Here is a 27829-nt window from a genome sequence, read left to right on the forward strand (position 1 = left end):
ACCTACTGCCGCCCATGGACATCTGCAATCAACCCCAAATAGGATTAGATATTCCTACCTGAGGTCGGCCACAGATGCGCCGCTACCCCTGAGGACTAAGCTGGAACGCCTCGGAAAAGTCTGTCTCCCTTACCACATCCTTCAAACCAGAACACAGCAGCGCCTAATACTGCTGTTATTAGGCAGAAATAGCCTAATACTGCTGTTATTAGGCAGAAATAGGTGTGACGGTGGTGCCACCAGACACATTCTGTCATACCTAGCATAGTGACGTCACAATTTTGAAATTATATTTGGAAATTATAAAAGTAGAACAGTAGTCCCGAAATTATTTTAATTTCCATTTTAATTATCCATACATATAATATAGTTGTAAATTTTGAAATGTGACGTCACTCCTTCCCCATCCCTTACCCCCTCCCTCCTTAACGTGTGACGTCATTTACGGATGACCCCTTCTGATGCGGTTACAACTACGTTACAAATAAGGCTTCCTGCACACGAAGAACACCGAATCATATTCGTGTTGCATCATCGAATTTGGATTTTGGGCGTATTTCGTCTTCACGCCTGTGCGTTCTTTCTGTAAAACAAAAATAAAATATTATCGTAACGTAACGCTCCAGCGTAACTGCTTCCGTTACAAAAATAGTTTCACCAATATTTTTTTTATTATTATGGCAAGCCTAAAAAAGCCTAAATATCTAATAATAATGGGTAATATGATAATGTCTGTTTATTGATAAAAATTAAGGTTCTTGGTTCGGTCCCGGCTATGTACACACTTAAAATACATATCGATACTTTAATTCGCAAATCAGCCAACACCACTTTTTGTCAAAATGTTTTCTTTTTATTTATTTTGATTTCGTTTAACGCAATTTAATATCAAAATAAATAAATACATTTTGACAAAAAGTGGAGCTGGCTGATTTGCGAATTAAGGTATCGATATACATAATATACAACGATACATATTACTATATTTGCTAAAAAAAAACTAATTGTATGTATCCCTCGGGAATAGTACTTTTTCCGGAATAAAACTTTCCCTATGTCCTTTTCTGGACCCCTGACTTATACTCGAATTATGCTTCAATTTTGTAATCTATTGTATTATAAATAATTATTAGAATATTTGTATGTCATAATAATACGACTATAGTCTGATTCATAATTAGGTGTCCAAAATGTAAACAAAGGTGTTGACCTATCAAGAAAATACGTTAGAAATGGTAGTTTCTTATTTTTGTCGATATTAAAGTAATACAACAATAATAAAATAATAATCTAAATAAATTAAGATTAATTCAGATTTTCTAATATTTATATCACCTCAATTTCGTTCCATACAGTAATAATAATAAAAAACAAAGTTTATGGTAGAAAATTAAAATGTGATAATGGTAACACAATCGGAATCCAAGACATTTCTTGTGCTGTCATTTAAGTTTCGTAACTGATATTATTCATTTTCGTGATTATGATCGAACTCGAATATTTTTTCGTTTACATAACGCGTTTGTTAAATTGTGTATATTTGTTAAATTTTCGTTTTTTGTTGAGTTTGTTACAGTTTATGTTTCTGGTTAATTTTGACAGTGACATTTCTTTGTTTACATTTTGGACACCTAATTATGAATCAGACTATAGATATAATGGAACTGTCAGTAATATGTAAACCACCATGCAGTACCTATATCTACTAACAAATTAACTATTTGATTTGATTTGACAACGTGTGTACAAAATTTCGTGACAATCAATTATGTAGTTAAGCTGTGAAAGTGTAACAAACAAACAAACAAACAAACAAATACACTCTCGCATTATTAATATTAGATAGAGATATTAGTTAGTCTACCAATACGCACTTGGTGGACTATGGCCTAATCCTTCTCATTCTGAGAGGAGACCCGTGCCCAACAGTGGGACAGTAATGTGTTGGTGACAGGAGATTAGGATTTACTTACTAGTATTTCAAATCCAACATCTGTTATAATCTCTAATAAGATGTCGTACGGCGGCTCGATACTGTTCTCTGTAGGCATGTCACTGAAATCAAAATAAATGAATAGTAAATAACATTTATTACTTTAAAAAAACACTGAATCGTTATTGATTTATAGATTTTAAACGGCAGGATTTGAAAGTGGTAGAACCCTTTGTGGTTCGACTCCGGCGGCACCACCGCCACACCTATTTCTGTTATAACAGCAGTGTTAGGCGCTGCTGTGTTCTGGTTTGAAGGGTGTGATAAGGAAGACACACTTTTCCGAGTCTTTCCAGCTTAGTCCTAGGGGTAGCGGCGCATCTGTGGCTGACCTCAGGTAGGAATATCTAATCCTATCTAGGGTTGATTACAGATGTCCATCGGCGGCAGTAGCTTACCATCAGGTGGACAACACGCTCGTCTGCTACTCCTACATTATAAAAAAAAGTAAATAACTAAAGAATAGAAGAATATAAGAAGAAGAAGAAGAAGAAAAACTAACTACCTTCACTACCCACCTATAGTGATACAGCAGCGGTCCCAAGTTCACCCAGTAGCCACCGGGCCTCAATATCGCGTATATCCTCTCTATAAACTCTATCACGTTCGGTGCGCAGTCGATGAAGAAACACGTGGCCACGCAGTTCCACTCATCAGGCTCTGTGTACACCTGGAAATTAAAAAAAAAATATTAGGATGAGACGAAAGAAATTTAATAAAAATACATATGTCGGATACGACAAAAAATATTGTTCATGACAGAGACGATGTGTACACCTGGGATTTGAAAAAAAAGGTGCGGTGAAAGAATTTTAATAAAAATAAATATGTCGGTTAAGACAAACAATATTGTTCATGATAGGAATTATGATGATGATTATGACAACGATGATTATGACCATGATGACGAAAACTATGTTGATGATGACGAAATGATTGATGATACAGTAATGTTACCTTGAGAAAGTCCAAGTCGTTGATAAAAAGACCCATATTTGATAAGCGTGGTCACTTAGGCAAGAGGATGACGATAATGCTAGTAGTGATGACGAAGACAACGATGATGATGCTAGCAGTGACGATAATATGGATAACGATGGTGATTTAGACGATATTGTTGATGATGTTATGTTATGTTGTTGACGTCGGCCATGATTACCGTGACGATGATGATGCTAGTCGGCATAATGATGATGATGATTACGATTGTGACGACGACGACAATATTGATTATGTTAGTGACAATGGTAATGATAATGATGATTCTAATGGCAATGAGGATGATGATGACAATGACGACGATATTGATCATCAACATCTTTGGGCGTAATAATGATGATATCGTTGATGGTAATGTTAAAAGGGTTACATTACCTTTAGGAAGTCCCCAGCGGCTATGGAGAAGCGAGCTCGCCTCGCGGCGGCCGCGCGCGGCGCCGCGGGCGGAGCGTCTGGGAAGGCGGCGGCTCGCAGCTGGTGCTCGCATGTCGCGTGGTTCACGTATTGATGGACCCACGGGTGGACTGTGTGTGCGTTCGCCTGTACACACAAACACACATACATACATACTTTGAAGCCGATTACCAATCGAGCCTCATCAATCATCCGCTAAACTTAGCCCTGAAGGGTATAAAAGATTGTAGAACTGTCAGTGGCGCGACTCAGGTGGTACCACCGCCACTTCTATTTCTACATAATAACAGCAGTGTTAAGCGCTGCTGTGTTCTGGTTTGAAGGGTGTGGTAAGGCAGACATACTTTTCCGAGATAGCGGCGTGTATAAGGTCGGGCCGATCTCACACCTTACTCTACAAATAAAGATTTTTGTATTTGTATTTGTATCAATAAATCACATAATTCTTATAAAAGAAAAAATACTCGATAGCTTAAAGATAGTCTTTTTTTTTTGCTGACGAGGGGGAAACTTTAAAAAGGTACCCGACGCCATAGAACGCCGGGTTACGTGGGATTTTTACCGTACTAAAACCCGGCCGGTGGCCGTCCTCAGCGTTTGGTGGAGAAATCCGGGATCTCCAACGGAACACAACCGGAGTCCTCCTAATGCGATGCCCTTCTATCGGGCTCTGCCCTGGGGGAAGCAATTTACGCTCCTCTCACATCCCCTAGTGATTACAGCGATATGCGACCACACAAACCGCTGTCCTTCCCGGGGTCGATTGCCGGACGGTTCGAGCTCCCACTCTTGCCGCCCGCAACCCCGGAAGCCCCTTTTAGTCGCCTCTTACGACAGGCCGTACCATAGGGATACCGTAGCCCGATTCTGGTCCCGGTACTACAGGGACAGCTTAAGGATAGCCTATGTCACTCTAAAAATTTAGACGAACCTTCACCTCATATGTTAAAATCCGTCAAGCCGTTTGGGCTGCAGGGCGCAGTGTTACCAACTCTCAAAAATATTTATGTATCCCTAAACTGAAGTCGAAACCCCCTATAATTGCCTTAATTATTTGAAAATTCCCCTAAAAATATATTACACTTTAGGTGCGCTTCTTTCTTTTTTTTTTTTTTTGGACACCGTGCTAGCTTATGACCCGTTTCCCGTTTTTTTTTTTTAGCTCGCCGCGCCGGCTCAGAACATGTTTTTTTTGCTCGCCGCGCCTTCACAAAACCCCTAAAAATACCCCTATACAAATAAAACCCCTAAAAAAATCCCATACCACTCATTTACCCCCTAAATCTGGGGGGAAAACCCCTAAGTTGGGAACCGTGGCAGGGCGTGCCAAAGTTTGCCATACATACATACACTCCAAAAACATGCACAATCCGGTAAGTTAGTTTTTTAGGTAAAATTATTTTTACTATCGATCGAATTGAGACCTCTAGGCTTAGATAATTAAACCAACTTTAATTATCTAAGCCTCTAGGCGAAAACTAGTACATATAATTTGAATATAACTAGACGAATACTAAATGAACGTCTTGACGTAGCACAGAAAATACTATAAGAGGATTTGACTGCTTAAATATTAGCCGCAATATTATAAGACGTAGGCTAATATTATAAAGCTGTTGTTTTTCTGTTGTTCATATCACCAAAAATATATTGTACGGATTTTTTTTATAGTAATGCTTTATTGATTATATGTAAAAATGATGGCATTTAAAAAAAATGAATAATTATTATTAAAAAAAAGACAAACCCACTGAGTTGCTTACCGGATGTTCTCAGTAGAGGTCGCATTCCGATCCGGTAGTAGTTTAAGAAAAATATTGTAACTGACAATTTGTAAGTGCCGCCATTGGCCTATACAAAATAAATATATTTCATTTAATTTCATTTGTCTTTAAAACCGATGATAGCTGTTACAGAACAAAAATATAAAAATATATATAATATATAAACACTTATTACTTATAGTTGGGGAGCCCAAGAGGGAATTTCGGGAGTATCTCGAGCGCGTCAGACTAAGATATGGGAGATACCATACACCCTGTAGAGTATCCTAAACCATAAATGAGCTTTCTATGTCCAGACTAAGATATGGGAGATACCATACACCCTGTAGAGTATCCTAAACCATAAATGAGCTTTCTATGTCCAGACTAAGATATGGGAGATACCATACACCCTGTAGAGTATCCTAAACCATAAATGAACTTTCTATGTCGGGGGTTTTTGCAGTCAAAAAAGTCGATCACTGGACATGCTCGAGCGCGGTCAATTTTCTTTTTAATATAAAGGAAATAATGCCAGAAAACGGGAAACATCATAATCTGCCGATTACCACACGTCGAAGTAGTGAACAAGTAATTAATTTAAAAAATCAAAAACCCGACTGCACCAAAAAGGCTGAAGTAGAATTTCTAAAAGTAGTGTAATAGGCATTTCATTATTTTTATCCAGAAAGCCAAATACAATGTTTCGTAGTAGGTGTCTGCTTCAAAAACAAAAGATGTTCAAACAATATAATCCTATTTTATCCTCGTAGTGATCATTTACGCTATATAAAGAATCTATGTGTAAAATTCCAGCACGCTTAAGTTCAGCGGTTTCCCTTTGCGTTGATCTCTAGCACAGCAACTGTCTCATTTAGTCAGACAGTCATCTCGATGTGTATATACGAGTATATATGTACTAGCTGACCCGGCAAACGTTGGTTTGCCATATAAAAAAAGAATGGTAAGGATGAACAATCCTTATCACTTAGGTGTAAAAAAATAGATAGTGGCCGTTTCTCAGACCTACTGAATAGGTATATAAAATTTGGTGAAAATCGGTGAAGCCGTTTCGGAGGAGTACGGTAACTAACACGAGAATTTTATATATAAGATATATTATATAATGTATGTGTAATCTCCTCTTAATTTCCTTTATTTTGACACCCTACTCGATAGGTTTGGTTAACTTTTTTAAAACGTGTTACTATTTTACGAAAAAAATCACCATTTACGGTCTATAAAATATATAACTTCAGTAAATCAAAGTTTCGGTCATTATTTTACCTCGTTAGAGGTAGCATTTCATTATTTTTATCCAACAAGCCTGATACAAAATGTCATAGTGTTTGCTTCAAAATTGACGATTTTTCAAATGAACTTTTAACCCTTATTTTACCCTCTACGGGGTTGATTTTTCGGGGGGGGGGGATAAATAAGTGCGTCCTTGTTCCTATCCAGAAAGCCAAATACAAAATTTTATAGTAGTTGCTTCAAAATTAAAGGATTTCAAAAAAACTGTTTTCCCCTATTTTACCCTCTTAAGGGTAGAATTTCCAAAAGGCCTTTCTTAGTACTTATTCAAGCTATATAGAGAACTTGTGTGCAAAATTTCAGAACTGTAAGGTCCTTGGTTTAGGCTGTACGTTGATTTCTGAAAAATGAAAAAGTCATTTAGTTAGTCAGTCAGTCAGTCACCTTACTGTTTTATATATATACAAGTATGTTTTTATAATCTCCGTTTAATTTCTTTTCATTTCATACCCTACTCGATAGGTTCGGTTAACTTTTTTTTTTAAATGTGTTACTATTTCGCGCCAAAAATCCGCCCTTTTGTTTTTTTTTTACTAACTCCTATCTAAGGACACTCGGGTCATTGAGACAAATATAATGACACTTTAACTGTTGAAATTCATCCAGCCGTTTGTTAGATCGGATCAAATAAAGAAAGACAAACATACAATATACGCGCGAAAAACATAACCCTTCCTTGGCAGTCGGGTAAAAAATAGTCATTTTGAAAAAAAAAACACTTTGTATTATTATGCTATCGGATAGTGTCACTTATTAGCATGAATCCTTGGAAAATAATGATGTATCACACTAACTAAATGAAAAAGCTATTTTTTAGGAAAATACATTATTCTTCATATATGTGGGAGAATGCTTCATTTCATATATATAAATATTCCGTTTTTAAAATCACATGATATTAATTTCGAACTACCGCTCCGTATTAACAATTGGCTACCTGTATCATGGTATAAAAAAGGGGCGCGCAACTGTCAACAGATCAGAAGTTGTCCAATAGTGGGCACGGCACGGTGGTGCTCTGAACTGTTTGGTGTTTTGCTTAGGTGTTATTGTTACTATGGTGGCATTAACGCTTATTCATTTAATTATTTTAACTATATTTGTATAAATATTGGTTAAATTAGTTGAATCGAAATACCATTGTAGATCTACCTACCGGCGCGCCCACATCAGAATCGGGATAGGATACGCCCTTTTATTACGTAATAGTTTTAAAGTAACGGTAACAGAAGATAATCAACCGCGTGTATAGGAAGTGTTCAACTGAAGAATTTATCGTGGCTGTACTCCTGACGACAGTTTGGGACGCGCAATGGAGGCGATATTGACAAGGCTTTCGACATTGGAGGAGCTGTGTGTGAAACACATGATGAAACCGGTTGCGTGAGTAACTTGTACGGTTTGTCTAAATATTGTAATAATTTTATGTGCATTATTTTAGCAAGCGTGTGAAAGCAACCGCAAGCTTGGGTACCGCAAGCTTGGGTATGAAAATTGAGGAGGTGGAAGGTGGTTAGCATCATCCATGTTAACTGTCTACGTAATTAAGACTCATTTGCGCCGAGATTCATTGGCGAACGATTGGCGCTCCGGTATGATCAAACCAATGCTTTTTATATTTTCGATTGTTAAACTTGCTATTTTTTGCTTTTTGAAAGTTGTTAAAGATTATAAGAATCACTAATATGAAAATGTTTGGTTATGCGCGAAGAAATTAACAATCATACGTGTAGGTACCGACATTTTTTTAGAAATGTTTTGGCTTTTTAAAATATTCGAATAATTTCAACTATGCTTTTCACAGTTTCGTTATTTATAGCAACGCTTTAAGAGGCGATGCTCAATAAGTAGATGAACAATGATCATATTCTTTTAAATTATTACGCTGCAAAAAAAAAATATTTTACGATTGTGAATACAAGTTCTGATATCTACCCTTTTGTATGTACCTATTCGTTGTAATGCATTTAACATTCGTAATAAACTCCCAGTCTTAAAATAAAACGAGTCACAATGAAGATTATTTTTGAAGTAAAAGGTTTGATAAATCAGGTAGCATACTTTTTACCATCGCAATTCCATGGCCCGTAAATATCGTAAGTTTTATTTCTAGTTTCACCTGGAACACCGTGATAGCTATCGGTGATGGCCTTATTATTATTGCAAATGCATAGGTTACATTTGTATTGTGGTCATTGAAACTCTCAACCAATGCTTGTCATATTTAATAGGATGCTATCTAATAATATTTACCTAGCGCTTGTTCCCAGAATCTGTAAAAGCTGCTTATTGGGGGTTTTGTAACAACACTTGACTTGTGATGGCCGTAGACGTGGACCAAAATTGAATGAAAATGTAACAATTAGATTCTGGTGGTGAGTCAGTAAGTTGTTTATCGGTAAGCGACTTTGTGCTCTTACAAATTTGTGTATTTAAAGTTATTGATAAAGGTTACAATTTGCGAAGGATACATTAAGGTAAAGCTGAAGAAAAGGAGTTTGGTAACGTTCGCATCACCCCAAATGGTGTATTGGACTAGGCAAAAAAAAAGGTGAATTACATTTAGTCTTCTGTGTTTTTCACATTGTTTTGTGACATAATGAGTAACTATTACTTGCTATTCACTTTAAAAATTGCAGAAGTAAAGAGAATCTAAGCTTAGCTGACTGTAGAAAAAAAAAACAGTTACTATAATGGTGCAAAGCTGTAAGCATTTTGATCGGTCAAATGTGTTTAAAGGTTTAATTTAATAAAGACAATTCATCAGCCTCGCTCGGAGTCGATCAAGTATTTTTAATAATAACTTAAAGTTTGAACTTGTTTTACAGTAGTTTAAATTGTTATTGGATCTTCTTTCTTATTTTGTGTCATAGTAAATAATACCTTTCGAGATGACGTACATCACGATCCTAGACTTTACGTATGAAATTATATTATGTTGGTACCTTTAGTGAATACTTTAACAGTGCTAAGTCAACTATACCATCATGTAATCTAGCTAACAATCTAAACGTTTTAATTATTCATTGACATAAGGAGTTTATTGTTATTTTATTTAGTTTTGTAACTGTGCAGATGACGACATTACGTCTAGATATACGGCTGTGGATATAACAAATTCAGAATATTCACGCACGCAATGTTTATATTATACGAAACAATTCGGCGTGTTTTTCTCCTATTCATAATTTTGTCGTCGTTACACTCAAGCAGATAAAGGTTATAAAGGTGGTAGAAACTTTTATGGTCCGGCAATACCAATACCATACAGCAGTGTTAGGCTCTGCTGTGTTGAAGGTGTTGATGGGCCTCAGTAGCCACTTACCATCAGGTGGACTGCATGCTCGTCTGCTACTTCTAGAGGTATGAAATTTGGTTTAAAGTTTTTGTGTGTGAGCGAATATTATGTATAAATCAATACGGGACGAAATAACGGTATTTGTAGGTATACTTATTATTCAAATGGTTAATTACAATAACTTTTGGAAGTTATTCACAATTTCTTGTGATAACAGATACTGTTACGTACGAGTTATATTAAATTGAAATAGGTAATTCTATTATTTTCAGATATTGTATTGGAACTCGAGGTTCATACCACAAAATATTCGTTTTTATTTTGTGTTCATACTGTTTTGACCGCTGTTTGTTATTCTACGAATTAAAATGTATATCTTTGCAGATTTATAAGTCAAAGTCAGGTTCGGACGAGCAATTATATACCTACTGCAAGTTCTGATAAAATTCGAAAAAATCGAATACTGCAAAAAGAAAAAGAGACAAGAGTACATACACTACTGTCAAATTGGACTCTGCAATGTGTGATCATTATTGTGTGGTAAAGACTTTGTTTGCAGCAATGCCTATCGCACAAACGAAGGTAATTGTAATAATCAAGGTAAAAGTAAAATGATATAAGGTAAATAATATAATGAAGGTAGGATGACTCCAATAACTTTTTACGTTTAATGACCTGGTTTTCGTTGTAATGTAGCTGTGGACTTCGGAGTGTTATTTCGTTGGCATTTGACGTCATCACATGAACGGTACGAACTATAGCTCATGTTATGGTAAGGCAATAGTATTTTAATTATTTTATTAAGAATAACGACCACGGAGTACTTGCTGCTCTGATATTTTCTTTACTGTATGTAAAGTTGACATTAAAACTGTTTTGAACTTGACAATTCACTTTATTATTATTTTCACACATTTGTGTTGTAGACATCAGGTTTTTCGGTTTGAAATTAACTTTTACTTTTTTATTTTTATGCTGGTTACAGCTTATTTGTTTACAGTTCTAAATAAGAAAAGCACTCGTGCATGGTTTCGAGCAGGTCTCGAATAGTTTCGTATAAAATTCTGTCATAGTCAAATGAGTTTACTTAAAAGGCATTAATGATTTTCAAGAAATCCTGTCTGAGATAGTCAGACACATTATAACAAATTCGGTAAAGGAAGACATCGTGAAGAACTACACATCGGGAAATATATTCTCAAGGGTATCTGGAGTCTACCCAGTGTACGTTTGGCGATGCAGAAGACTATGCCATAGATTTAAGCGAGCCAAACGAAAAGATCTCTAGATTTTACTCTCAAACCATGAACGAAACGCGGAGCTCTCTCGTTATATCGCATATAATTATTGACTATACATATAATGTAATGTGTTTTCAGACTACGAGAACATGTGCTATGGAAAGGAAACTATTTGAACATGTCAGATGACTGTGAACCCTGTGAAGCAATGACAGTATCGACAGTCAAAAATCTGGTAAAAACTTCGTGTTTCTCTTGAGTACCTGCGAACTTTGGAACGGTATGTGGATTGTAAGTTCTGTGTTATCGGGATTGTCTTGCATATCGATGATTGTCTGGCCAACAGTCACGTTTATGTTTGATAATAACCCGAGTGCCATGTGATTTGGCAATTCTTTTCAGATAATAATCAATTACGTACGTACGCTATGTGACTTAGCGAATTTATGATGTCATGAGACTTGACATCAGCCATGTGATTTGGCAATTCTTTTCAGATAATAATCAATTACGTACGTACGCTATGTGACTTAGCGAATTTATGATGTCATGAGACTTGACATCAGCCATGTGATTTGGCAATTCTTTTCAGATAATAATCAATTACGTACGTACGCTATGTGACTTAGCGAATTTATGATGTCATGTGACTTGACATCAGCCATGTGATTTGGCAATTCTTTTCAGATAATAATCAATTACGTACGTACGCTATGTGACTTAGCGAATTTATGATGTCATGAGACTTGACATCAGCCATGTGATTTGGCAATTCTTTTCAGATAATAATCAATTACGTACGTACGCTATGTGACTTAGCGAATTTATGATGTCATGAGACTTGACATCAGCCATGTGATTTGGCAATTCTTTTCAGATAATAATCAATTACGTACGTACGCTATGTGACTTAGCGAATTTATGATGTCATGTGACTTGACATCAGCCATGTGATTTGGCAATTCTTTTCAGATAATAATCAATTACGTACGTACGCTATGTGACTTAGCGAATTTATGATGTCATGAGACTTGACATCAGCCATGTGATTTGGCAATTCTTTTCAGATAATAATCAATTACGTACGTACGCTATGTGACTTAGCGAATTTATGATGTCATGAGACTTGACATCAGCCATGTGATTTGGCAATTCTTTTCAGATAATAATCAATTACGTACGTACGCTATGTGACTTAGCGAATTTATGATGTCATGAGACTTGACATCAGCCATGTGATTTGGCAATTCTTTTCAGATAATAATCAATTACGTACGTAAGCTATGTGACTTAGCGAATTTATGATGTCATGTGACTTGACATCAGCCATGTGATTTGGCAATTCTTTTCAGATAATAATCAATTATGTACGTAAGCTATGTGACTTAGCGAATTTATGATGTCATGTGACTTGACATCAGCCATGTGATTTGGCAGTTCTTTTCATGTGACACGACCATTTATTTACACTATTAGACACTGGTTATGGGGTTAACCAATTAAAGTTACGTGTTTTGTGTACCATGAGATTTGGCTTCTGTGGTTAAAATTGAGACTATATTATCCGCGAATCTAAAGTAGTTTATCCACTTCTTTAATATTATTGAATTTGATTTTTTTAAACTTTTGTTCGCGAGCCGTAACGGCTGCTCGTCAGAATGGCCGTGTGGGAGAATGCTTCATTTCATATATATAAATATTCCGTTTTTAAAATCACATGATATTAATTTCGAACTACCGCTCCGTATTAACAATTGGCTACCTGTATCATGGTATAAAAAAGGGGCGCGCAACTGTCAACAGATCAGAAGTTGTCCAATAGTGGGCACGGCACGGTGGTGCTCTGAACTGTTTGGTGTTTTGCTTAGGTGTTATTGTTACTATGGTGGCATTAACGCTTATTCATTTAATTATTTTAACTATATTTGTATAAATATTGGTTAAATTAGTTGAATCGAAATACCATTGTAGATCTACCTACCGGCGCGCCCACATATATTCTCATACAATTTTTTTTTCAAATCGTCAGAATAAGAAAACACCCTGCTAAATCAAAAATATCATATAACCTTTTCTTCATTCTAACGTCTAATCAACACAATCGTATAAGTCCCAATGACGCTCGAGTTTCTACACATTTAGCATCATGGACTCCCCTACTATGCGACGTATTTATTAGGCGTACAGGTTTTTAAAACATGTAGCCTTTTTTTTTTGTTGACGAGGGGGAAACCTTCAAAAGGTACCCTATGCTGTGGGAGCGGCACGGGGTTATATGGGATTCTTACCGCACTAAAACCCCCCCCGGTGGCCGTCCTCGGCGCTGCGTAGAGAACTCCGGGATTTCCAATGGAACGCAACCGGAGTCCAATTTGCGCGTTGCCCCGTCGGGCTCCGCCCAGGTGAGCTTGAAACTCACCACACCATCTGCTGTTCACGACGGTATGCGACCACACATACCGCCGTCCCGGGCTTGCTGGCCGGGCGGTTCGAGCTCCCACTCTTGCCGTCCGCAACCCCGGAAGCCCCCTTTTAGTCGCTTCTTACGACAGGCAGGGGATACCGTATGCCCTACTCTGTTCCTGGAACTACAGGGACAAAAACATGTAGCCTATTTGGATATTGCTAAAAATTAGAAATAGGCATATGAAATGAAACTGGCTTGTACAAAAACTTGCTCAATTCCGAACACCCTGTATACAATAACACTTGAAATAATAACTCGCGGATAATTATTGTATATCTAATTATGAATATCGATTTCCACGTCGCCTGGTAATCCTCGCGTATAAAAGCCAACGGCAGCTCCTCGGAAGTCGAGTGGCCTCCGCCGACCGCCGGGGATTGGTTAGAAGACTGGAGTAGTTCGTGTTACGATTTTCTTCAGTACTTTCAATATTGACCATCTCTAGGCATCATCCCTATATCAACTCACTCTCTTGTAAGTTTAAACTTTAATTCATTTATGTATAAATAGCCCATACCAAATGGGACAGTCCTTTTATTTTCGGACGGGAAATCTTCAAATTTCCATCATTTTATGGGGAAAGACGAGTAATGTTAGGTTCTTACTCACTAAAACCCCATGGGTAGCCTCATTTTGCATATTAAAAAATCTCTGGTATCTAATAGAACGCACAGGTACTTCTCCCGCGTTGTGCCTTTTAGGTTCTTCCCTGGGCAAGTAGACCTCAATTAGAGCGGTCCTACTCCAACCGATCACAGATGCATTGCTTTTGGCAGAATTGTGTCTTCAGCACAACTAATATATTACTTTTAAGGTCTATCGTATAGTCTGGGGCAGTCAGAACTCTTGTCAGAATCCGTCGCTGGCTGCGACGGTGGTATTGAATGACTCAATATAAGACTGAACAATCGTATGCTGCTTTATTTTCAAGCATATTTTCCCACAGTTCAAACAAACAGAATCCGAAGATGTCGTCCCCCGGAGCGGCGATGCAGACCAACTGGGGCCCCGTGGCGTACTCCAACGAGACCGTCGTGGACAAGGTGCTGCCCGAGATGCTGCACCTTGTTGACCCGCACTGGTATGTATCGAATCCAGTCTAGATGGTAGATCTATAGTCGTCACAATCTAATAGGCCCATTTTGACATATGCCATCGTTAGGCTCTAAGCATGTGATATACAAATCGATAACCAAAGAAACCGATTTTTACGACAAATCGATTACGACCCCACCCACATTACTATTTTGTAAACAGAGTATTAATTTAATACAATTAACTATTAATTTAATAGTTTTCTAAAACATTTAAATATTTAATAAAAAGGAGAAAATCATATAAATTCTAGTGTATTTTAAAAATTTAATTATTTTTAGAAGATTAAATAAAGCATCGCTCGTAAAGTGTATTTTTTTCGTTTTATCATTCACTAAGAAACAAAGTCTTAATTATTTTATTGTTCTTATGATGAAAAAGGGATAAATAATAAATTATTGGTAATTCTAAGTTTCGATTACTTGAAAAATAATCGATTATGGTTTCTTCCGAATGGTTTGAAGTCGCAAGCTCTAGCCGTCACGTGGTCGTAAATTCCCTACTAAAAAGTTAGTTTAAAACATGAATGACATTAGCATGGCAAATGTCAAAATGGGCCTATTCAATTGTGACGATTATAGTCGTGAACCCATTACTGGCCTAAAAGAGTTTAGGCCACAGTCCATCTCCCTAGACAAATTTGGTAGACTTCTCTTATATTGTCCAGATCCAGATTTTATTTGTTTATATTTTGTTCATTTATTTATTTCTCACGTCTAAATAATCGAAAATATCTATACTATGAACAATATATAAATTTTATAATATCCCTTGTAAATATCTAACTAGAATTATGTTTAATATTCACTGGCCAAATCCAAGTGAATGTTTAACAGAAAAATCGTGAGATACAGTTAGTAATGTCCTTTTCTGTGCAAAAATCTTGTTTCTTACTATTCCACATTAAAAATAATATCAGTTAATGTAAGCAACTCAATGAGTATAATATAGCTTCGTCTCCAGTTTATTTTTTTTATAATAAAAGAGTAACAGACGAGCATGCAGTGCACCTGATGGTAAGTGGCTACTGCCGCCCATGGACATCTGTAATCAATTCCAGGTAGGATTAGATATTCTTACCTGAGGTCGGCCACAGATGCACCGCTACCCCTGAGGACTAAGCTGGAACGCCTCGGAAAAGTCTGTCTCCCTTACCACACCCTTCAAACCGGAACACAGCAGCGCCTAACACTGCTGTTATTAGGTAGAAATAGGTGTGGCGGTGGTGCCGCCGGAGTCGAACCACAAAGGGTTCTACCACCTTCAGGTACTTATTATGTGGCTTATTGCAGGTACCAGTTCCCCCCCATGAACCCGCTGTGGCACGGGCTGCTGGGCTTCACCATCGCGCTGCTCGGGTTCATATCCATCGCCGGTAACGCGATGGTCGTCTACATCTTCACCACCACCAAGGTAAGCTTTTACTATCATTTACCATTTATTGGTTGATATAATCCCCTGGTTTTCAAAGTGTAGCGACCCCCAGGTTGAGATGGTCAAGCTTAGATTCACGCAGTCATTTTTGGGAATCGTAAAAAATGAATACTAGAATAAGAAAACACGTGTTAATTAAAGAAACATAATATTAAACAGTGAAAGAAAGTGTTATTATACCTATGTTGATTATTCATCGTTTGATTCAAATATTCCATGCGTTTTCTACACTAATATTATAAAGAGGAAAACTTTGTTTGTTTGTTTGGTTGTAATGAATAGGCTCAAAAACTACTGGACCGATTTTAAAAATTCTTTCACCATTCGAAAGCTACATTATCCACGAGTAACATAGGCTATATTTTATATGAAATATATTTGATAAATAGATTTTGAGGCGGTACAAAGTTTGCAGGGTCAGTTAGTTTTAAATAAAAACATGGTGTCATGTCAAGTTTAAGAGGGTTTTTTACGATTCAATCTAATTTATTCATTTCATTAGGGGGTCCTGTAGTATTCGAGTCAACTTGTCAACTACAATTATATTATTATATTTTTTCCAGAGCCTCAAGACACCTTCAAATCTGTTAGTAGTGAATCTAGCCTTCTCGGATCTGTGCATGATGCTGTGCATGTCACCGGCGATGGTGGTGAACTGCTATCACGAAACCTGGGTTTTAGGTGAGATTTAATTTTAATAGAATAAAAAATGAAATAACGCTCCCTAATTCGTCAACCCATTACTGCTTCTCAGTGAGAGGCGTTCAGTCCATAGTCCGCCGCGCTGACTAAGTGCGAATCAGTTGACTTTAGGTGCCTTTGAGAACTTATTTTTGTCACTCTCGACAGTTTTCTTTAGCGTTGTAGCAATTGATGACGATAATCAATTTCTAATACGCACTAATTTTGAAGATCAAAGATTCGTGCTTGGGATTTGAACCTCAGACTTTTATTCTTTTTCTATCTGAATCCAACTCCCTTGTTTACGGATCATCGCTTTAAATAATGCGCTTCTTCACGCCAATCACGTATAGTCTACATGCATTTGATGTAGATGTTAATAAACTGAATTAATCAACGAAATTAACGAACTGAACGTTTGTTCAGGTCCATTCGCATGTGAGCTGTACGGTTGCACCGGCTCGCTGTTCGGCTCCATATCGATCTGGACGATGACGATGATCGCCTTCGACCGCTACAACGTGATCGTGAAGGGCATCGCCGCGCGCCCCATGACCATCAACGGCGCCACGATGCGCATCATCGGCATCTGGGTGTTCTCGCTCGCATGGACTGTTGCTCCTATCTTCGGATGGAATAGGTATTTGTTTTATGCATTTGAAGAAGAAGCATGAACTCCAATTGATAAGTGATTACTCGTGACAATTTGAGCCTTCAATAAGGACCTTCAATAAGACGACCTTCAGACAATAGATGTGAAATCTGGAGCATACCTAAATTTTACAATGGTTTTTCAAAATGTTGGTCAGACAAGTTCAAGTTATACCCAACTGCTTATTATTTCCTTATTCAGATGATAATGATACCGTTACACTTTTACGCCCGTTATTAATCAATCTAATCATATTTTACGTACTAAAAATAAAAATTTGACAATTTCTAGTAGTTTGAAATTGTAAAATTTTGGGAACTCCACAAGTAAGATTAAACAAAGTTATTCCACTTCATCAGTATTCGTCTCAGTAAGTCTTTAAAGTCTTGAACCTCAGACCCAGGCACTCATGATCAATATAATGTTAGGTACGTGCCCGAGGGCAACATGACCGCGTGCGGCACGGACTACCTCAGCAAGGACTGGTTCAGCCGCAGCTACATCCTGCTCTACTCTATCTTCGTCTACTTCATGCCACTGCTGCTCATCATCTACTCTTACTGGTTCATCATTCAGGTAAGCATCAGTAATTTAAATACAGTTTATATTTTGATAGTTATGAATTTTATAACATGGTTTTCGACGATTTTGGAGCGATAATCCTTACTAATATTATAAATCTGAAAGTAACTCTGTCTGTCTGTCTGGTTGTCTCTTCTTCACGCCTAAACCACTGAACCGATTTTAATGAAATTTTGTACAAAGATGGTCTGAGACCCGAGAAAGAATATAGGATAATTTTTATTCCGGAAATCTCACGGGAATTAGGGATGACGATCTAAGATCGATTAATCAGAGAATCGATCTTTTGGACCCAAAACATCGATTATTTTAATCAATAGTCGATTATTTTAATTAAGGATTGTATCGTAAACTGTTCATTTGATCAAGTGATGAACTTTAGCAAAGTTGAAGGTACGAATTTACAGTTTTATGTATGTTAGTATGTTCTATTATTTTCTTTTAAACGCGGGCAAAGTCGCGGGCAAAAACTAGTTATTTATATAGTAGAACCTCAACTTTTTTAAAAATCAGGTTAATTAGTGCATCGTACTATCGCGAATGATTACGGTACTGCGACTAAAATATTTGCAATAAGTAAGTCTATATAGTTTCGCTGCCGACAAACAAGAATAATAGCAAATACTTTTGCTTGATCCACTTGTAAGTAAACTATGAAGAACTTTAATGCCCGTATAATATTTCATAAGGGAAGCTGAATGGAATTGAAGACTGCTTTGGGATTTAATAAGTTTTCTTATTGTAGGCTGTAGCAGCCCACGAGAGGGCCATGAGGGAGCAGGCCAAGAAGATGAACGTGGTCTCCCTGAGGTCGTCTGATCAGGCCAACACCAGCGCTGAGTGCAAATTGGCCAAGGTAACGCAATACCTAAACCATAACTCATCTATCACTCTTAGTTTTTTCAGTAAGTGATTCAGGAGTCTTTTGCATACTTAAGAAGAGATATGTTGCGAAAGTAATCAGATTGACTATGTGTAACAAATCTATCTTAACAATGGGCATGATGACAAATTTTGAACTCCCCTTCTATACTGTAGGTACACGTCTACTGATTCCAAAAATCGTATTATTGCGGCAATAAATTCAGTATTAACGGAAATATTAGCATTTTTAAAACAAATTTTGAATTAAGCGCGACAACGCTACCGGGTGTCATGTCGCCCGCGAGTGACGTCACGCTTCAATATCCCATACAAAAGTTCAAGCAATACGGTGACACGCCAAAAAATGACGTCATTTCGCCCCGATTAGCGTTTAGACAAGATGGCCGACTGCATTATTTTATACTTTTATTTTATTGAAAATATAATGAATCTTAAAGTTTTTATTAAAACTGGGTTATTTTTGAGAATGCTTTCAACATATTGTTTTTAAGTAAAACATTTATTCTTCGATTTTTTAATACTGTCATTATGCCCATTGAATATCTTCAAAAACGTATGTTTTCGCAGAGGAACACTGCTGCCTATGACTTGAATCAAAAGCCTCCAGTCTTCCTCTACGACATACTTAAGAAAAGCGTTGATATTTCAACGCTGATTTCGTACTTGGCCGTACAATACTCTCATAATATTTATGTCTTCAGGTTGCCCTGATGACGATCTCGCTGTGGTTCATGGCGTGGACGCCGTACCTGGTGATCAACTTCGCGGGAGTGTTCGAGACGGCCAGCATCAGCCCGCTCTTCACCATCTGGGGCTCCGTGTTCGCGAAGGCTAATGCCGTCTACAACCCCATTGTATATGGTATCAGGTAAATATCTACTGCATTTTTTTATAATATAATAGTAGCAGACGAGCATGTCCACCTGATGGTATGTGGCTACTGCCGCCCTTGGACATCTGTAATCAACCTCAGATAGGATTGGATATTTCTACCTGAGGTCGGCCACAGATGCGCCGCTACCCCTGAGGACTAAGCTGGAACGCCTCGGAAAAGTCTGTCTCCCTTACCACACCCTTCAAACCGGAACACAGCAGCGCTTAACACTGCTGTTATTAGGTAGAAATAGGTGGTTAGGTTAGGAGTCGAACCAAAATGGGTTCTACCACCTTCATTTGGTAAACCGTCGTGCGTCCAGATTGTTATTGTCCACGGAAGTCTCGAATATCGCAGTATACATGTTAGAAGCAGAGATTCTTTCGCAGTTTCTTCTACATAACGAAATACTTTCCGAATTGGTGGGAGATTATATTAACGTACAAAGGGAATTCTGTAAAGAATCTACTTTGAATAACAATGTTTTATTTTGAATGGTAGTCCTATCAGGTTGGTTACCAATCTAACCACCAAAACCACCAAAGTATACACTCCTGAAATGAAACTTTGTACACTCATAGCTCATATCAGATACTCTTTGTGGTATGTGTTGCTATAGATATATACAAAGACAAGTACAAAAATACCCAAACACAGAACAGATATGTTATTTCGATTATCCTGATATCCACAGATATACAAATTTATCATTATCATGTCTTTTTGGCTGACAATCGAAACTAGTATATTACTAATCGGACTAACATAGTCAGCACTTTACTAGTTGTGTCATCAACGCTAGGAATTGATGACTAAACTAAAACGTCTCATGTATCATAGTCGATTATGAATCAAATCTCAATGTTTAGGTATTCCGGAGTTATATAACTTGGACTTATAAATTCTGTTTAAATCATTCCAGCTACCTACTTAGTTATTCTGCACACATAAGTGAAAAAATCAGTGGGTCCGAGGTTCGAATCCCAGGCACGCACCTCTACTTTACATAATTATGTGCGTATTAGGAATTAATTATATGTTATAATGGTGACGCAATCATCGCGAAGAAACCTACACACTACAGTTCTTAAGAAAAATGCTCTTAAGGGTATGTAAAGTCTACCAATCCGCATTCGACCAGCGCGGTGGATTATGGCCTAAGGGGCATACATTAATTACCTGAGGCCTTTTTTGGGGTAGGGGTCAAGCCAAATCTCATCTAACCTTACTTTGGGAGGCCGTCCTCTCTGCAAATATCATGAATTTTTTCACTAGAAAAATCGCTAAAAATGTCTCAAGTAATTTTAATGGACACCCCCTAAACGATCCTCCTCTCACTGAGAGGTGACACGTGCCTAGCAGTGTAACACTACTAAGTCGATGACGACACATAAAGATAATTGTATGATTCCAGCCACCCCAAATACCGCGCGGCACTGTACGCTCGGTTCCCGTCACTATCGTGCGCCACTACCCCGGACGACACCGGCTCCACCGCCACCGACAACACCGTCATGTCCGAGAAGCCCGCCGCCTAACTCATACACCACACCATCGACTAGCACAGAAGATTGATATAAAGACTAGACGAAGCCCGCTGCCTAACTCATACACCACACCATCGACTAGCACAGAAGATTGATATAAAGACTAGACGAAGCCCGCTGCCTAACTCATACACCACAGCATCGACTAGCACAGAAGATTGATATAAAGACTAGACGAAGCCCGCTGCCTAACTCATACACCACACCATCGACGACCACAGAAGATTGATATAAAGACTAGACGAAGCCCACTGCCTAACTCATATACACCAAATACCATCGATTAGCCCAAATTAAGACTAGGACCGTTAAAAAACATTTTAGACAAGTAATGTTTATAAAAATGTATACTCATTTGAAACATTACACCACGAACATTTGTAAATATGATTTTTTTAATTCAATAATGACGGGAACTTAGCTGCTATAGTAATATGAAAAATATGCATTTTCTTAAAAAAAGGTTCTTCTCATAAAATGACCCTGCTGTGTAAATAATCACATGTGCATGAAAATGCATTTTTTTTAAATCAATGTATCTTTGCTACTTGTTTTATCAAGATACTTCATTTTTAATAGTTACCTTAAAAATACATGCATGTATTTTCGATCTTTAGGGGGCCACAAAATTTTGTTTTAAAATAATATCCAATCAGTACAAAAAATAATTATACAAGTTAAAAAACCCATCACGGAGGCTGCTCCTCTTAGTTGTAAGAATGGATGTAACGATGACAACGGCTATGTTATTAAGTATGTATATTCAAAATAAATATTAATCGCAGGCATAGTGGTCTGAGACCACATTAAAATTTGTTTCACTTTTTGTAAACCCTATCGTACCTTTAACATTACTGTAATAGGAATAATAATTTTACATTTAATAAAATTTCAGTATGTTTCTTTTGTTCGTTATGCGGTTCCAACAGTTTGAGAACCAATGATTTGCTGTTTTATTTAAATTAGTAACACTTTTAAAATAATTCCAACAATCTTGCTTTTTCGCTCTATATGGGGTCAGAGAATAGAAGAATCAAGTATCTTTAACTCTATAATATTAGAGCCGGTCCACACTGCGCGTTGCGTCGACGTAGCGCTGTCGCTGCGTCGTTTTACATACTAATAAACATAGTGTACACACGGTGCGCTGCGTCGACGCAGCGCATACGCGACTGAACTGCAGCGCACCAGACGAAGCGGGCGGGGGAGTACTCATTGCGTCGCCGGAGCGGCAGCGCTCAGTTGTTTATGCGTTGATGAGGAACGCACACGCAAGCTGATCTCGCTTATTTTTACGTATTGTGACGGTGACGTAATAGCAGCAATGCCAGACGTCTTTTCCGATCCATGCTTTCTATAGAATGACTGCGACGATTACTTAAAATGCTCATCGCAACGGTGCGTCGCCGTTGCGATGACGGAGCGTTAGAGCCGGTCCACACGGTGCGTTGCGTCAGCGTTGCGTCGACGTTGCGCTGTGGGTGCGTCGTTTTACATACTAATAATCATAGTGTTCACACGGTGCGCTGCGTCGACGCGCGCACCGTGTGAACACTATGATTATTAGTATGTAAAACGACGCACCCACAGCGCAACGTCGACGCAACGCTGACGCAACGCGCCGTGTGGACCGGCTCTTACGACTACATCATAGTAACGCTGCGTTGGCGCAGCGCCCGTGTGGCCGGCTATGCGTCAAAACCTTTGCGTTGCGACGACGCAACGCAACGCAACGCGCCGTGTGGACCGGCTCTTAGGGTCCTATTAATATCTACAGACATGGTCTTGTTAGATATGAGCAAAAACATATCTTTTTTTATAAAATGTTGAAAATTGAATTTTAATTTATTTTTTATAATATAGCATTGGCAGACGAGCATGCAATCCATTTGATTGTAAGGGGCTACTGCCGCCCATGGACATCTGCAATCAACCCCAGATAAGATTAGATTCATACCTGGGGTCAGCTAGTGGCTCCCGTGGACTCTGAATGACTCGAAAAATTATGTACTCCTTTAAACTAGAACATCCTTGCTTCGAACTCCACATCCACATCCTTCGAACTAGATCACAGCAGAGCTTAGCGGTAGTACCGCCAGAGTCAAACCACAGAGGGATTTCTTCTACCACCTTTATGCACTTTTCTACGAACTTTATCTATTATTATGTTTTTATTCTTGCCCTGTTTAATGTTCTTTGGAAAACTCTCGAGGGACACTCGAAAATAATCGATTATCTCCTCTGCTTTTGAGAACCTATGTTCTCTATAATCGATTATTTTAATTATTATGGTTTAGTAAAGCATAGGCTTTACTAAACCACCACTAACCTCAGGACACCGGTTGAGTATAAAGTTGCTCGCGAACAGCATGAACAGCGAGAACTCGTTCCCCTGGCACGTGTAGCCGCGGGCCGCTATCTCCCACGCTAGACGACCCAACCCCGCACCGGGGACTAGCACTTTCACGTGGGCTCGATTACTGAAAAACAGTATATATCCATCAACATCAATGTATTTTTATTTTATTTGCACATAAATAAGGTGAATAGTGGTCTTATTTGAGTGACAATTCCTATTATTGTACGTTTAGGCATGCAAATATAGTGTATCATAGTGAAACAGGTGGCAGTTCACTTTCATATACATACTACTAGATCTCAGAAACTAGCACTTTTATGTGAGCTCAATTGTTGCAACATAATACATAATCAAATAAATATAGTTCGAAAAAACTAAAGTACACGCTTATATAGAAATCAAACTAAAAAATATAAAATAAACTCATAAAAAATTTAATGAAAAATTGTATTAACAACAAAAAAAGATATATTTAATTGTAAAAAAAGCGTGGGGTGCACACTCTCGGTAGTTATAAATATTTTACTGACAGACATGAGCAGAAGGACCAACACTTTGATATTTTCAAAAGCCCCCCACGCCAAATTAAATCTTTATATGTAGGCTGTACCTGTATTCATCAGGCGGAAATCTGGCTTCTATCTCATCCAATATGGGTTTATAGCACTGTTCCCTTTCCGCGGCGCCGTCTTCGCTCCAATCCCGAACTATGTTCTTTAAGACAGATTGCACCTACGGACAAAAAAGTATGATTTATTTAGGATTTATATAAAACTGTTTATGGTGACAAATACTGAAACGGAGGCAGTATTCTAGTTCTCGGGCAGGAACCACTTATCATCTGTGGATTCCTCGGTACTTTTGCTGCTAACATTATAAACAGAGGGAAAAAACGCTGTGAGAGGTTTCGTGTAGTATACACATTGCGTCATCATCATCAACCCACTACTGTCCCACTGCTGGGCACGGGCCTCCTCTCCTCTCAGAATGAGAAGGATTAGGCCATAGTCCACCACGTCTACCAATACGCACTTGGCCAAAGTACATATTGCTAGACTTCACATACCTTTGAGATTTTTTTTTTATAAATTTCTAAGGTATGCAGGTTTCCTCATGATGTTTTCCTTCTTTTATTTCTAATACACACATAATTTTTGAAAATCAGAGGTGCGTGCCGGGGATTTGAACCTCGGACCTCTCGATCGAGAGGCCGAGTTTCTAACCACTAGGCTATCACAGCTGTGCACATTGCATGTGCCCCTGGAATTGCATGTTCCCCGAATTTGAATGCACTGCCATGCGTCTGAACTATAGAAATTATAAAGACTCACCTTTTCAACATCATGCTGCATCTTATGCTGCTTCTGCGATGTGATCTCACAGTTATTATAATTGCACCCAAAACTCTCTGTGTTTGTTCCGTTAGAGTTAGCAGCGTCCGCCATACTGTGGTCCACATTCTCAAACATTGTATCCACATCTTTGATGATCATGTGGACGACTGCGTTGTTCACGTCTAAACATTTCTTGAACTTCGTGAGGTAGGTTTTGTACTTGTCTAAACGTCGTTGGTGACTTTGTGGCAATGTTGATATGATCTTCTCGGATTTGTGTATACGATCGAGGCTGCATAGTCTGTGGAGAATAAATTAATTTATTAATTTAGTACGGATCACTCCAATTACAGTAATGAACAATGATAGATAAAGATTACAATTTGAATAAACATAAAAACATTAAAATAATAATAGTTTTTGAAATATTGTTTGAATATTGAATATCTTGCTTTGTAAAAAATATCTAATTATATAGTATATTTTTGCACATAAAAATACTTTTTTTAAAAAAGAAAGTAATTTATCTTTGTAAGAACCACTAATAAGAACCAGTAAATCGTGGAAAACGGTGCTGGTAGCAAAGTTAAATAAAATGTTAGATGTAATCATATTTTTGTAATTTTGTATTTTTTTACGTTTGTTTTCTCTTATAAATTAAAAAAAAGAATAATAATAAAAACAGATAGTGAAATTTTAATTTATAAAATAATTTTGGATATAAGAGTGACACATTATTGTGCAATATTAAGTTCATATTGCATCAATGATTCATATTAACATTTTAGTTCTTACAGTATTGGTAAGTAATTATGTAAATTCTGATAAGTATTTTAGTCAAAAGATATGAATGAATTCCCTCACAACAGAAACCAGGGTTGAAATCCCAGTGAAGCAAAACATTGTGAGGTAACCTTCATCCCCGAGATATATTTAGACCCACACACACACACCCACCCGCACACAAACACACACGTACATTGTAACTAAATTATTGGCGAGAGAAAATATTTATGTAAAACTTTTTTCTATCTTAAATGTTTGTAACCCAACGATACGATTATGGCTTCAACATGTCATATTAACAACGGTTAGAGATATGGAAGAGCGGAGCCTCCTGCTACAGGCATTTTTAAAATGCTTACTAGGATGGCAACAATCACTGCATAAATAGAAAATATACTAAGAAGGTGGTAGAACCCTTTGTGGTTCGACTCCGGCGGCACCACCGCCACACCTATTTCTACCTAATAACAGCAGTGTTAGGTGCTGCTGTGTTCCGGTTTGAAGGGTGTGGTAAGGGAGAAAGACTTTTCCGAGGCATTCCAGCTTAGTCCTCAGGGGTAGCGGCGCATCTGTGGCCGACCTCAGGTAGGAATATCTAATCCTATCTGGGGTTTATTACAGATGTCCATGGGCGGCAGTAGCCACTTACCATCAGGTGGACTGCATGCTCGTCTGCTACTCTTATATTATAAAAAAAAAAAATATACTAAGAAATGTTTAGTATAAACCAAATACCATGTTTTGTTATACCTAGTTATAAGCATTTCCATATTATCCATATATTTCATAAGTAGTTACAAGAATAAATTTTATTTTATTTTATTTCTATATTTAAAAATGAGCTTTTGCCCGCGTCTTAGCTCGCATTACAAAGTAATATTATTAACTAAGAAGATTTATACAAACTTTCATCCCCTATTTTATCCCCTTGGGTGTAGAATTGATTGACTTTCTTAGCGGATGCCTACATCATAACATCTACTTGCATGCCAAATTTCAGCCCGATCCATCCTGTGGTTTGGGCTGTGCGTTGATAGATCACTATGTCAGTCAGTCACCTTTGAGTTATATATACTTAGATAAAGTCATTAAAGATGACCAACTTGCACTCTGCTAGTACAGTAGACTATAGCTCATTTGAAGAGGATCTGAGAGGATTCTCATTCTGAGAGGAGACCCGTGCCCAGCAATGGGACAGTAATGGGTTGATGATGTTTATATAGTACTGGTAGTAATAAGTATCTAGTCTCTATATTCACATTTTAGTTAGAGGAATGGAAAATCACTCAAATTTCTATTTACACATCCTAAATCAAACTATTGACAAGCATGTACCTTCATAATTTGAGAAGGACCTAAATTACTACACAACTAACAAAATACCACTTTATTGCCAAGGACATTAGGGTCATAGTTCCGCACGTGGGCAGACGTAAACAAAGAACTATGCTGAATCTAAATAGGTTAATACGAACGAAGGCGATATAACAAAGAGTTGTTGCTATGCGAGGAATTTCGTTCTAAAACCAAAAATTATCACGGAATAAGTAATTTTCTATGTCTCATTATGTAATTTATGGGTTTTACTACCATTTTTATTAATAATACTCACTTGTAATACTTAAAAGCGTTTACTACAGCTTGAAAATGAGCGCGCTCTTTCGCCTCGTCGATTTCTTCGGCCGGCCCAAGTGACGACATTTTGTGTTATTTTTTTTAATATTACGAAAATAGAGTAAACTCCAATAAATAAATGTAACTGCCGAAAGTTAACTAAAAAGCGGCTCGCTTCTTCCGTACCTACTTCATTTGGATTTGACAAATTTTAATGAGAATTTGACAGTGACACAATGACTTTTGAGAATAAATGACAACTTTGAACTTTCACGGCTGACGTTCAACGTGTTTGACTTTGACAAATAGTTTAATGCATAATCTCTAATAAATGGCATAACTATCATATAAGAGTTGAAATAATCACTTCCAAAATGCAAATTTTAAATTACTCTCCATAATAGTATGTTTCTGAAATAATCTTAATATTATTATTCTACAAAAAGTATATTGAAAGTTTTGCAATTTGCGAAAACGGAACGTAACGCACGCACGTT

At 37.6% G+C, this 27829-nt stretch overlaps 2 protein-coding genes across 2 annotated transcripts; one reads left to right on the forward strand and one right to left on the reverse strand.

The window, feature by feature from the left end:
• Positions 1-204: 204 nt before the first annotated feature.
• LOC140748647 (carnosine N-methyltransferase unmet) lies at positions 205-27566 on the reverse strand. The gene is made up of 8 exons (XM_073081490.1): positions 27331-27566; positions 24930-25233; positions 24209-24330; positions 23569-23719; positions 3368-3532; positions 2512-2663; positions 1974-2055; positions 205-583 (listed from the first exon to the last, which is right to left on the reverse strand). The coding sequence occupies exons 1-8, from the start codon at positions 27417-27419 to the stop codon at positions 479-481; spliced, it is 1170 nt and encodes a 389-aa protein (XP_072937591.1). The 5' UTR covers positions 27420-27566; the 3' UTR covers positions 205-478.
• Positions 13490-21424, forward strand: LOC140748648 (opsin-1-like). Its single transcript, XM_073081491.1, has 9 exons — positions 13490-13963; positions 14436-14570; positions 15877-15997; positions 16582-16699; positions 17126-17339; positions 17780-17927; positions 18679-18789; positions 19520-19686; positions 21107-21424. Exons 2-9 carry the CDS (start codon positions 14458-14460, stop codon positions 21228-21230), a joined length of 1116 nt encoding a protein of 371 aa, XP_072937592.1. The 5' UTR covers positions 13490-13963; positions 14436-14457; the 3' UTR covers positions 21231-21424.
• Positions 27567-27829: the final 263 nt, after the last annotated feature.

Source organism: Epargyreus clarus, unplaced genomic scaffold (genome assembly GCF_041222505.1).
Source record: "Epargyreus clarus isolate Ecla_fem2 unplaced genomic scaffold, WU_Ecla_fem_2.2 ptg000016l, whole genome shotgun sequence".
NCBI lineage: Eukaryota > Metazoa > Arthropoda > Insecta > Lepidoptera > Hesperiidae > Epargyreus > Epargyreus clarus.

What these genes read in the sequence shown, in the direction of transcription:
- LOC140748648 (XM_073081491.1), top strand. Translation starts at nt 14,458, where the DNA reads ATGTCGTCCCCCGGAGCGGCGATGCAGACCAACTGGGGCCCCGTGGCG. An exon ending in CACCTTGTTGACCCGCACTG is followed by an intron (nt 14,571 to 15,876) that starts GTATGTATCGAA and finishes GGCTTATTGCAG; the next exon opens with GTACCAGTTCCCCCCCATGA. An exon ending in ACATCTTCACCACCACCAAG is followed by an intron (nt 15,998 to 16,581) that starts GTAAGCTTTTAC and finishes TATTTTTTCCAG; the next exon opens with AGCCTCAAGACACCTTCAAA.
- LOC140748647 (XM_073081490.1), bottom strand. Translation starts at nt 27,419, where the DNA reads ATGTCGTCACTTGGGCCGGCCGAAGAAATCGACGAGGCGAAAGAGCGC. An exon ending in CCGCTGGGGACTTCCTAAAG is followed by an intron (nt 2,664 to 3,367) that starts GTAATGTAACCC and finishes TTTAATTTCCAG; the next exon opens with GTGTACACAGAGCCTGATGA. An exon ending in ATGTTGGATTTGAAATACTA is followed by an intron (nt 584 to 1,973) that starts GTAAGTAAATCC and finishes TTTGTTTTACAG; the next exon opens with AAAGAACGCACAGGCGTGAA.